The sequence below is a fragment of the Rhagoletis pomonella genome, unplaced genomic scaffold (assembly GCF_013731165.1).
Source record: "Rhagoletis pomonella isolate Grant_MI unplaced genomic scaffold, Rhpom_1.0 Rhpom_scaffold_00007, whole genome shotgun sequence".
Classification (NCBI taxonomy): Eukaryota; Metazoa; Arthropoda; class Insecta; order Diptera; family Tephritidae; genus Rhagoletis; species Rhagoletis pomonella.
In genome coordinates, this window is record NW_023458561.1 from 25,737,446 (window position 1) to 25,751,176 (window position 13,731).

Genomic DNA, 13,731 nt, shown 5'->3' on the forward strand with positions numbered 1-13,731 from the left:
GCGGCGGATCTTAGTGCCTGGGCAACGTAATGGGGTAGCAGTCATACAAACAAAAGGAGCGAGGTTATGCTTTAAACTTTCTCACAACTGGATGTTTCAATCATAAAAAGCGGAAATACTTATACCTTTCTTGTTACCCAAGGAAAATAGAACGCCGGGAGAGCTCTCGTCTTAACGTCTGACACACTGGGGATTATTCTTGAGAAAATCATCTGCAACAGGCTCGCGACGATCGCAAAGGATAAAGGTTTTCTATCGGCCAACCAGTTTGGCTTCAAAAAATCCCGGTCTTCCATGACGCAATTAAATTTGCATGCAAAACACAGTACTTAGCGATAATAACGCTCGACATAAAAATGGTCTTTAATCGTAGAAAACATAACCAAAAAATACCACGTAAACACATAACCGGGGTACCCGGGTGGCCACTTAATAGTTTTTAATATTTTAGAGGCATAACAGCAATTAGTATGGGTAATTATGCAGATTTAGGACTAGCCTTTATAGACAATAAATCGGTCGACGAAGATGAGAAAGAAGAAGCAGCACCCGGAGTTGCGCGTAACCTTTCTGCAACAAGATAAAATGATCCGAGTCGATGTCTGACCTTCGGAATGTGCGTACGTTTAAAACATTGGAAGCGTGATTTTCGCTTGTCACAAAATGTCGGAGACAGCCACGTGGGAGCTTTTTTGAAATTTATAACTCCAAACTAACATTTTCGGGCCTTAGCGAAGATGATCAGTCTCGGTTCGTTATCAGACATTCTGTCGATTTTGCTACCGTGACGTCGGCAGATCTCGAAAACTCTCCCTTTTATTCGGATTGTAGCAAATTGTACAAAAAATGTTGTCTTCTCATCGCCCTCTTCTTAGCGTTTTTGCGTAGAGGGCAAAAAGAAGGTTGCATTTTTCGGTAGAAACGAAATCGGCATAAGGTGAACGACAGTATACCGCGACGGGGTCTCACTCGTAGTCTTGTATATGTCTGCCATGGTCGTCAGGAAAAAGGGGTTCTCAGCGGAGGCTGGATCCCAAGTCCACCGCACAACCCGTTACGGGCGGGTGTGACTTCTGAAATTAGCTCGCTTTTAAATAGGTGTTCAGTTACTAATTCGTGTAAACACTAGAAGTCGTGAGCTACAAGAACCGGACGCAGAATTATCATTTTTGCCACTTCGCATAGTGCCGCCTAACTGCGCATAAATCGAAACATTTGTTGTCCTCAATGTGATCGTGTTTTGTAAAGGTAATTTATTCTTTATAAAAAGAATAAGACAGAAATTTCCTATAAAATAAATGATATGCCGCCCGGAAGCCACTAAACTCAAAAAATTTTATACTAAAAATTTTATTCAGAGCATAGCCATGAGTTAGCTCTTCACGGAAATAAATATCAAAAATACATTGCTTGAAATAAAATGTTGATTTGACGTTTTTTATGCCCTCATATAAATTTAATTCTCTCAACACATGATATGGTAACTATAACCAAATACTGTGGCTATAACCAAATCATATGTTGAGAGAAACATATTTATTTTGCCTTACTAAACTTTTTTCTCAGTGTACGTTTTCACGAATGCACAAACATATACATAAGAATAAATATATATGTATGTACGATTATGACATCTTTATTCTTCATCCGAGTGCACAAGCGAACCATCTTTCTGTACTTAAATAATTTCTTATTTACACGCCAAATTAAACATTTCTTATTACCATTTCCGGCACTTTTCCGTATGTTAATACGATTTTAATGTCAGTCAGAATTTTTCATATGACTTTTTATCGCAATCACCAGCAAAATTCACTGTGCAGCAACCAGTTGGCATCGTGCATGAGAGCGTTCATGTTGTTAGGTTTTAAAATAAACATTTTAATTTTTAACACCTACTATCTCAACAGTTGTGCTTGCGCTCGCACAAAAATTTGAGCATTTGTACATATGTACATATTTGAATTCGAGCAAGCATGCATGCACACTTTGATGTACTACTAATATGCATATAAATTCGTTTTTATGGCGGTAGATGTTAATTTATGTGCTTTTTGTGTACCTAACAACACACAACATTATGTTTATGTTAATTTTCTTACGACTTCTGGTGAATAAATTACTTTTAACATCAGTATGTATTTACATACGAACACATGTGAGATTATGTATGTATGTGGGTTTTTGCTGAGTGTGCAAATTGCTTGTACAAACATTCTCTAAGGGTTCGTTTACTTTAAACTCATGCATTCATACTCGTTGTCTTCTGCGTTGCCAAATCTCAAATTTATGGGTCTACCGGGCGTACGAGTGATAACACTGTTTGGGGAAAATCTCAAGTTTTTAAATGACAAAAAAAAAAACGCCGGAACACATAAACATAACTTTGATCCGTAGATTCCGAATCTGTATTCTGTGTTTCTGGATCGGGTAATTTTCTCAAGATATTTTCGTTTTTATGAAAAAAGATTAGAATTCTAACAGGGAAAAAATAACAGATTCATTTTCATTTGTATTAAACAGAGGTCCAAAATATCTCTCTCCACTTCGAAAGTGTCCCAAAATAACCGTCACTATTTAAGAAAAAAAATAACCCACAAAACAGAACAGGTGGTTTATTTTTTATAGATGTGTGCTCCTCTCAGTGGTAAAGGGTTATTTGCATATCGTTTTCCGTTGCTGTTGGACACAGACACTTATCGCTGGAAGGGGAAAAATTTGTGCTAGACAGCGGTTACCCACGAACGTGCACGCAGGTTACCGCAGAAGTGCGTAGAAGCATATCAAATTTGCTAATCGATAACAAAATCGATACCCAAATCCATAAAAATACCGATAAAAAATCGATAAAACTATCGACAAAAATCGACATAGCTATCCATTAAAATATCGATAACGAAATTGATACCCAAACGATAACAAACTCGATAAAAATAACGATAACAAAGTCGATAACATTATCGATTAAAATATCGATGATAAAATCGATAACAAACTTGACAAAAATATCGATAACAAAATCGATACAAATATCGATTATTATATCGATAAGTCCCGAAAATACCGAAATCTTTCTTCCTTTATCTTTATCTTTACTCATCCTCATCCTTTTCTTAATATTTATCTTTGTCATCTTTATGTTTATCATTTTCCACATCTACATATGTATTCCCCTTCACCTTTGCCCTTATATAAGTAAAAATTTTAAATTTACCTTGATCTTAATTTATGCATTTATCTTTACGCTTCTTTGTTTTTGTTTTTATTTTTACCTTTGTCTTTATCCTTTTCTTCATCAATAAAATAAAATAACTTAATTTCGGTGTATCATTATATGAATGTGCACGCTCTCTTCCTTGTCGTAAATGTTTGCACATGTATGTGTACGTATAAGTCCAGTTATGTACGCCCACTTATATTTTTCAGTCTTACAATAACCCACAAATTAAGACACTTAAAAATAAAAGTCGCTGCCTAAGTGTCTTTGCCCAAGAGAAATAACCCTCAACGGAAAACATAAAAGGATCGCACAGAATGATATGCCACGGTAAACACCATGTAAGACACTTGATGACGGTTATTTTCGATCTCTGGTATAAAAAGCTGTTCTTTTTCAAAATAACTTGCTACTGAAGAAGAAAATCGATAGAAAAATAAGAAAGTTGTGAATGATCAGAGGGAAATGCATAATGAATTTTTAGACGAAATTTGTATGAGTAGGAAAGAATGTTACTCATACGCCACGTACATGGTCATACGCGTATATGCTCGTATATGGCGCAAATGTAACATTTTCCATGTTCAAGTTTGATTTCCTTTTCATTCATAATGCCAACTTCAAATGAAAACATCTTGGCAAAATTACCTGATCTAGAAAAGTGGTATACAGATCTGCAATTTACGACCCAAAATTAAGTTTACGTGTCTCGGCGTTTTTTTTTTGTGTCATTCTAGCATTCCAAAGTACACAACTCAAAATGCAAAAAAATTAATAAAAAATCATCAGTTATGTTCAGTGTCTCCTATGTCTAATGCTTGAATTATGCATGTCTAATTCTTTTTATTTATTTTAGACAAGCATTACCGACATGCCACACTTAAGAGTAGTTAGGGCTTTGTCTTTTTGAATTTTGAGTTGGGTCGCTATTGCAGAGGACCAATGATATTGAGGATATTTTAATGCAAGTCTATGCATTTATTACATTTAATTATTCGCTCTGTTAAGTTCTTCTTCAGTTTCAATATCTACATAAAGCTTGAAACGGTTGTCGTACAGTCGAAGAGACAATGAATACACTAAAATTAATGGCATTTCTATTTAGACTTTGCTTCTCAAAGTCAAGAATATTTCAATAACTATAGGTACGATTCATGCAAGAATGCTCATTAGTTTAACAACGAATAATAGACTTTAATAAACAATCTCCATGAAATGTATGTAGCACCTATAAGAAATATCTATCTCTAATTGTCAAATAAATTTCTACATTCAAAATTTCAACTAAGAAGATAGCATATTTGGTTCAAAAAATATTTCAAAAAATATGAATGTTCACATATCCGGCAGACTGAAGTGCATGCCCACACACACACACATACACACAGATTCATAAGCATATAAAATTAATAGCAAAATAATTACATTAGCAATGTGTGAGGATGTCAGTGCTTTTGCTACAAACTAAAAACTTAATAGCCTGCAGCAAATCAGCTTGATCCTTAATTACCTACAGTAAGCGGCATGGCAGTTGATAGCGGTAAATCACCCAAAATGAAATTTCAGTTCAGTAAATACAAAGGCATTTGTTAGTTGTTTTATGAAGACGACATTCATTAGTACATTTTAGCATTAAATTGAGTGAACTTTGCTTGGTAAGTCATTAAAATGACAGTTAAACATATTTATCCGGAAAGTGAGTGGAAGAAAGTAAGTAATAACAAATTTATGAATTATGGTATAGTTTTCTTGTGAGTTCACTTGTGTTTTTGTGGGCATATAAATTATTAGAAGAGCTTTGTAGTATATGTATGTACATGAGTACAGCTATGGTCAAAAAATTAGCATCAAAATCAAAAATTATATTGTGTGCAACTTATGTTTATTTATTTATTTTTAATAATTTTTTACTTTAAAATATAATTCAATTTATATGGGAAAATAATAAACGAATGTTTCAAAGCCTGCAAAAATTTCACAAAAATTAATCAAGCTTAAACAATAACTGTCACACCTGAACAACCTGAAGTTCCTTTTGGCAAGTCAAGAAAACTTGTGATCACTTAAAATCCCTAAGAAAGATAGCATGGACAAAACATTTATTCAGCGCATTGTAGCAAGATTTTTTGTAGCCAGTACTCTGAAAAAAAGAAAAAACGCGGACGAAAAATCCACAAAAAAAAGGACGAAGAAAGCTGTGTGTGAACACATTCAGATGCCTTTGAAGAAATAACTCCCAATATCTTTTGCTCTCCGTTTTCCCGAAGCCGGGCAATGCCAGAGAAGATGTGATTCCTCTTCGTCTTCGTCCATGCTGGGGTGGGCCCAGCCTAACTGCGTGGAATGTCTGGTAAGAACTCCAGTCACTATGCGAATGTCATGCCTCCTTAAATTATGTAGGGACTTGGTTCGTTGGGCATTTGTGGCAGGCCAGAGTGTTTTGGCAATGTGACAGGTCGGTTCCATTCGTCATCTTTCATTGAAAACTTTTATGAATTTTTCATTCAGTAGTTATTTGCATGTTTGAAGTGGGATGCTGAGAGTGTTCCTTATGTCTGTATCAGGCAATGTCATTCCATGATGCGCGATTTCGTCAGCCTTGTAGTTTCCCTGAATGTTACAATGGCCAGGTACCCAAACAACTTGTGTGCTGAATAGCTCAGCCATCTAGTTGAGAGATCGGCGGTATTGAGCAACTACTTTTTGAGTCGGCTACTTATTTCCCAGAGATTTTATTGCCGTCTGGCTGTCTCAGTGAAGATGTGAATATCATGACTAGGAATCGTATCACACTGGACCAGTGATGCGGCCTTTGAGATAGTCATCAATTTCGCCCAAAAAAATACTGCAGTAATCAGAGAGGCGGAATCTGAATGATATGCCTAACTGTTACGAATTATTGCTCATTACTTGTATACATTAAGTAGGTAAATTGTGTTGATTTCAAATTAAGAGTCCAAGAAGTCCCCCGGTATAACTAAAAACTATACACAACGAAATATGTCATTACTTCTTATAGAAGAAATATTAAACAATGGCCAGTTTTTTACTAATGCCAATATTCATGATAAATGTGAGACATGTGCCATTGACAAACTGGACAATTTCGCCCCCTTCGAATTGGTAACAAGTACGCATAGGTCGAGTTTCCACAGAAAAATACAGATATTTATTAATCTAGTCCGCTATGTATCTAAAAACGTGATATTCTGAGTTGTGTCGTTATTGCAGAGGACCATGAATATATACTTTAGAATTGTATCTGAATATTCACATAAATACTATGCAATGTATCCATTCACATGGAAGTATATGTTTGTAGGGATATACAAAATGTTAGAAACATTGTACTTTGCTCGATAGAAAATGAGTTTATATGTATATATAAGTCTCAGGCATGTTAAAAAGCTTTAAGAATGACATAGAGACTAAAGGAGATACTACTAAACTATAATAAGCGTTATGAGTAATGGCAAATAAAGGGCAAATTACAAATTAAACGTTACAATGCAAATCAGTTAAGCGCCTGTAATCCGCTTCAAGCAAATAATTCCATTGTTTTTCATTTCCAGTGCCATCACTCACTGTTGCGTACCAAATTTCTGGTTCCACATTTTAGCCAACAGTTAAAAGTAAAGGAAAAGGGGATATTTCGAAGCACCTTATATTTATGCATACAATGTGAACGAATGTATGGTGTTTTAATTTTAATTTAGTTTTTAATTTAAATCAGGTTTTTTTTCGCCAGCATAATTTAGCCGAGACCTGCATTACCGAACTAGTTTGGAAGTAGTTACGAGGGCTGGCCATTGCCATAAATGCAGCTTGGCTATCACTGCAGATACGCAAACTACTTTCCCTTCACTTATTTTACACCACGCAGTCCTTGGCCTTGAGGATTGCAAATACCTCAGCCTGAAAGACCGAAGCATATTCGCCAAGAGAAAAGTAAAGCTTATCCCAATTAACTTCGATAAAGTTCCCAGATCCATTAGTGGGGAATCGATGATGTGTGGATCCCGGCTCTGTGATAGAATTAAACCAGCAATCAGCCTCATGGAACTCAACATTATAAATTCCCTTCGTAAAAATGTCTTCTTGTTGACAGACCCCACGTTTTTATCCAAAGATCTTTTTACATTGCCAAAATGCTGTCAATGCTTTGGAGGTCTTATGCCCCATAAAAGGCGTCAGGAGAATGAGACCATCCGATCTTCTCCTTCTAGTGATGAGCTCAACTTTAGTTTTGATTAAGTTAGCGGTGAACCTATTTCCATTCTATTTCTGCGCTTTCCTGCAAACAGACGGCAAATATGGGCCCGTGACTAGACCGGCTACATCATCCGCATAAGCTTCAGCGTAGATATCAGAGTCATTAACAGGACGATTCTGGCTAAGACTGTAAATAGTATTTTATAAGACAAATTAAAGACGGATGGCAAGATAGTAGTTCGAAAGACATTTGTTATTCTAGCACAAAAGTCTTAGAAAAAAGCTCTCTCATTCACCACACGTGGTGAAAAGCTATTTTAGGCGAAGGCACTTGTATGTCATTTTGCTGGCGTTGCTTCAACAGTCGCGATGGGCGAGTGAGCAGAGCAAAGGCATGCCGTCCGAAAGATCATGAGTTCGAGTCTAGGGCGGCGAAACTTTTTTCTTTTTTTTAGTGAATTTTTTCCTTTTTTTTAATGAAGAAGAAAAAATGTTCATTTGAATTTTATTTAATTTTCAAAACCATTTAAATATTTATTAGTTTTTGCTTTATTTTAATTTTTTTTTAATTTCGTTTATTTATTACTTTTGATTGTTTAGAAAAAAAATATATGTTTTTTAAATTTAATTTAATTAAAAAAAAAACTTAAAACGATCTTTCAATTAGTCTTTTGAAAGACAGTAAACAGTAACAAAATAGACAACTGCCTTACGAAAGTCTTTTGTCTTACGAAAAGCTGTGGTGAAATGAATGACAGTTGTCAGAATTGCCCAGTAAGACAAGCTGCTGTACAAAAACAAATATCTTTATGTACTTATGAGTTACTAAAAATACAGGTTTATTCCACAAAACGCATTTTTTTTTTAACTTTCAAAAATATCAGCATTGAGCGCTGTTAAGCCAAGAACACACATATATGCAAGTACATGTTAACGTAGATATGGGGACGCGTGAAAGTCGCAAGCGAAAGAGGTAAAATGAGAAAATCTCAACAAACTTTGTATGTACCTACATAAACAATTACAACAATGACGCATGAGTGCCGCAGGCAACCAGATAAAAAATAAAGTTTTCCAGCGCCAACACGCTAACACATGGAATTGCAAGAGCAACAAATTTGCCGAATGACGACAAATTCTTGTGTCGCCGCTACTACGTGAATTCGAATGCAGTAGATGGGGGCCCGATTTTATGTTACACAGGGCATACGAAATGCGTGAATTTACAGGTACATACGTGTTTATATGTATGAAGCTTGTGTGCACCTCTACTCGTATGTAGAAACAGCAAAACTTTGTTGGCAAATACCAAAAATACTGACAAAAAGTTGGCCACAACGGTAGGCGGTGAGTGGTATGCACACGCTTGGAAGTACGGATTAAATTGGTGAGAATTGGAAAAGTGAAAGCGATGGTAGTGAAATTGCCAGCCGTAGGTGCGAAGCTTTTACGGATGTATGTAGTATAGGTCGAAAAGGTGTGAGAGTGCGGTGGTGTGGTGGTGTTAGCAATAGAAATAAACCAAAACTAAAAAAGACCAGAAATTGAATAACAGCGCTAGCTACTCATGTGAAAATAGTACGATATTTGCAGCATATTTTTTTTCTTTAAAATTCAGCTGCAACTGCAATTCAATTGCAATTGCAGTAGCACTCTGTAGCAAATTTCATAACAACAACTTTATTTTCAAAGCAGTGAAAAGTCGTTGAAGTTTGTGGAATCAAAAGCGAAAAATCAAATAGGCTATGGAATTACTTCGACAAAGTGGAACATCGTAGCGCATATGAACAAGCAAGGCAACAGCAGCACTGCAGTCGAATATCAATTTGAATACAACAAGTGTTTCAGCGCACGCGAGAAATTCAAGCAGCCGCATGGTGTAGATAAAGTTGACCTGTGCGCTTCATGAATGGGCAACTATAGTAGACCATATAAAAAATGACGCTACCGAAATGCATGACTGCGCATACATACATACATACATATGTATGTGGTGTTAGCGACCGGCAAGCTGAGGTAAAATTTTTGTGTTCTAGTTTTCGATACGATATTCCTGTTATTGACGTTGTAAACGCGATAATTTGCGCTGGGCACGTTTTGCAGTTACTATTATTTGGTTTACCTTTTTCGAGTTCTTGTGCCTTCGATTGAGGTCAATGCAGGCTTTTTAAAAACTCACACATGTAGATATGTATGTATTTATTTCTTCACTAGCAGAGCATATGATCAGTGTTGCCGTTGAGAATTATCAGAAAGTCGCAGAAAAAGGTTAATTGACGAAAAAAGGGTCATCATAAATATTTTTTGCTTTTCTTTACCAGTAAAACAATAAATCTGAGAACCAAAATCAAAATCAAATTTACATGTATTATAAAGTCTCCTCGCTGCTCGAACGTTCCACTGTTGAATATAAAAAGTAAATAGCGGGACAAGCTTTGCAAACATACACAGCAACCGAGTTGTTGCAAGGAGAAGAGTTGCATTTCCTTTAAAAGTTTAGGGTGATGAATTTTTTCATACTTATTTACAGGAGGAAATATTTTTTAATAGCATGTTTCTGTTAACAATTCCTAAAAAAATCTGTGAGAAGGGGCAAAAGTCGCACATAATTTTGGAAAAGGGTAAATCAATCAAAATTTGCGAAAAGTCGGGTCAAAGGGTATGGACTTTACTTTTAGTTTAATCGTGAGTACCTATCCGATATCCCCTGCTGTACCCACGGTCAGTTATATGTATGTCGGGTGCTCCCGATAAAACTAAAAGTAATGTATTAAAGAGGCCGTAAATTAAATAAAACAAGTAAGGACAGTGCGGCATAGCCGAAGGCTTAAAATCTTCCATTGGAAAATTTTACTGGAACCCATTACTGCATTTCAAATTAATTGTTTGGGAGCAAAATTAAATATCTATATTCACTGCGTATATGTTTTTATAAAAATTTATAGGAGTTATATATAAAAAAGCATTACTGAACCATCAGTGGTATGGAAGACATGACATCCCAAAAACTTGTATATGCTTAATAATATAGGAGATATAGCTTATGCAGCACCGATCTTGACGATTTTCTTAGTAGACTTTGATTATTTTGAAAACAGCTCAATGCGGTTTTGGCCGTCCAAATTAAGGACTATTAAAGTAATATCCCATATATGAACAATCAGTTGAATGAAGGCTATAGATTATATTGACTCGATATTTGTCATTTTGATATTTTGTTCCCAGCTACATAAATGGAGGAGTTAGAACGAAAATTCTTATATTTGAACGATGTATGTTGTATGGGAGCTATCTATCTTAATACGCGCTTGTTGAGGATAAAAGATCTGCACCGTTCGCTCGTTTTTAAAAAATGGGTTGTCAAACGAAAGAATTTTAATAAATCTTTAGTTTGAAGATTTGGAATGTTTGAAAAGGGTTGCCATGTGTTTAAAAAGTTACATTAAAATTATTGAGAAGGCTTTATTCCTGACCTTTGTTTAGGAGGGGTGCTATTTATTCGAACAATCAGATTAAAATTAGTTTATCAGTTTATTGAAATACATTAATACCACAATATCAGACAAAAGAGATTTAAGACGATTTTAGTTTGAGAATAATTTTGATGAGAAATTTCAAAAATGAAAGGTCAAATCTGTGTTCGTATGGAAAAGTAGCTTATGTCGAAACGCTGGCTTTAGTATAAATCGGCATTCGCAGCATACGATTGCGAATGACTCACTGGCGGTGAGCCGTTGAGAACTTTTGGCAAATAAACGTGCAAGAAATAGCTCCGATACTAGCAAGTCAATATTCTTATTAAGTCTCATCAAAAAACTATTTGTCGTTTAAAGAATAAAGGGAATGCCGCATTATACTAAAGCCAGCCTTTCGACATAAGCTACTTTTCCATACGAACACCGAAATTATAGACCTTGTATGATAAAGTTATATTTTTTTTTTTAATTAAGAACTTTTTAATTTTTTGATGAAAACACGCACTACGCACGCGATACTGCTCTTCCCTGGCACTTGGCCTCTCTTTTAACTCCGACTAATATTTGGAATATTTTTTAAGTTTTTGAAACTCAATTTTGGGCGCTTTGACGCCATGCTGCTTCATGCAGTTTTGTAATCGGACGATTTCGTGATCCCAAACAAAATTTTCTGCTTTCTCGAGAATCTTTTTTACAACAACGGCAGTATTCTTATTAATCTTACTTGAAAATTCTTAAAAAATGGAGCCTTTTCTTAAAAGACGATAAAGTTTGTGAACTAAATTCTTTTAAATTTTTCCCACCAAAAATACTTGGTACTATACATATGTACATACATTTATAACTATAGACTATTTCTCTTTAATAATCTCCTATTCTATGCCTTTTCATTACGCTGCTTCCGCAATAACATAACTGCAATTTCGCCAATGCACAACAAGCTGCTAATGACTGCCTTTGTCGTTCAGGAAATATAACGCTGAGTGGCATTTTGAGCACAAAACGGGTAAGAAGAAAAAATATGAAAACTGCGAAAAATTATGAGGAAAAAATCATTTGATGAGGAATAAATGCGTATGAGAAAAGCATGAAACAACGGAGGACAAATATGAAATGCCAAACAAGCAAATTTCAAACAATGTGGAATAGAAGTGAAAGAAAAAAAACAACTACAAATATAATTTCAAAGCATAGCCTTAGAAATTCTAAGAAATGCGTAAATTATATCTGTGTTTTATACGTAAATATATATACTTATCCTACTAACAACTGCCAGTCGCACAATGTATTGTGCAGCGACATAGCGCAATGCATCAGTTGGCATACAAGAAATGGCATTGGTACGAGATTGAGAATGAAAGGTTAAATTGCGCAAAGCATTTTTGTTGCATTCCAGAAAATGTCTGACTTTACCCGACGGTGTACGCTGTGAAATGTCAAGGCAAAATAACAAATCACTATGAAAAAAAACTAAATGTAATGTACTGAAAAGGAATAAAGGCGTAAAAAACAAGCAGCGGCTGCAATTAATTTCATGTGATTTAAGTTTTTTAATTTGCATAATTAATTTATCTTCCTTTTTCTTAGATATAATTACTAGGGCGAGTTAATTTCTATGGAAAATTTTTCGACGATGCGCGTATAGCACAAAATGATCCTACGTGTAATTCTAAGAAAATTTTGCGAAGAACCCATTAATCTAAAACCAATTTGGGGTCTACCGAATTGCGAAAATAGGTTTCTTAGCATTTTGCTGTCGAGTCGTAAAGAAGTGCTTAAATTTTATAAAAAAAATGCTATACGATTTTTTGGTATGAGGAATCCATTTCTGCACTTATTTTTTTTTCTTAAAACTTCTACCAGAGGGCGTAACATTGAAAAGTTTAACACTTTCTTCGAAACCTATTTTCGCAACATGGCAAAATCCAAATTTTAGAGCTATGGCTTCTTCAAAAAATTTGCTTAGAATTACACACAGAATATTCCTATGCTATATGCGCATAGTAAAAGAAAAAAAGATCCGCCCTAATATATACATACATATATAAGAAAAAGGCTGTAATGTATGTAAACAAACTAACCTCGTTTTTACTCGTAATCGTAAATTCTGGCTTAAGGTGCCATAATTAAAAAGCTTCGAGGTAGTCGTTAAGTAAATGTATTTTTATACCCGAGCGCACTTGTGCACAAGGGTATATTAATTTTGTTCACATAACGGTTGTTTGTAACAGCCAAAACGAATCGAGATAGATATAGACAAATGTATACATAAATGATCAGGATGAAAAAAGAAATCGATTAAGCCATGTCTGTCTGTCCGTCCGTCTGTCCGTCTGTCCGTCTGTCCGTGTACACGATAACTCGAGCAAAAATTGAGATATCTCAACGAAATTTGGTATGTAGGTTTCCCTTAATCCAAGGTAGGTTGGTATTGAAAATGGGCGAAATCGGACTTTAACCACGCCCACTTCCCATATAACGGTAATTTCCAGAAATACGAAAACTGCGATATTTTAGTAACTACTGAAGATAATTCACTCAAAATTGACATTTACAATAATTTTTAGACGGAAAATAAGAATATTATAAATTTTTGGAAAATGGGCGTAGCCACGCCCACTTATGGTTACATGTGTATATCTTGGTAACCGCTGCACCAATTTATTCCAAACTTGGCACAGTTGTTGGCCTTCGCATAGCATACCAAATGGCCGAAAATTTTTAAAATCGCTCAATAACCACGCCTACTTCCCATATAACGGTAATTTTCAGAAATACGAAAACTGCGATATTTTAGTAACTACAAAAGATTATTCACTCAAAATT

At 35.2% G+C, this 13,731-nt stretch overlaps 1 protein-coding gene across 1 annotated transcript in view; it reads right to left on the minus strand.

Annotated features, from left to right (window-relative positions):
- LOC118743752 overlaps positions 1-766 on the minus strand; it is a 66,080-nt gene extending 65,314 nt beyond the window's left edge. Inside the window, exon 1 of the mRNA XM_036476514.1 lies at positions 718-766. Within this exon, the coding sequence (XP_036332407.1) occupies positions 718-766 (49 nt within the window). The remainder of the gene's footprint in view (positions 1-717) is intronic.
- Positions 767-13,731: the final 12,965 nt, after the last annotated feature.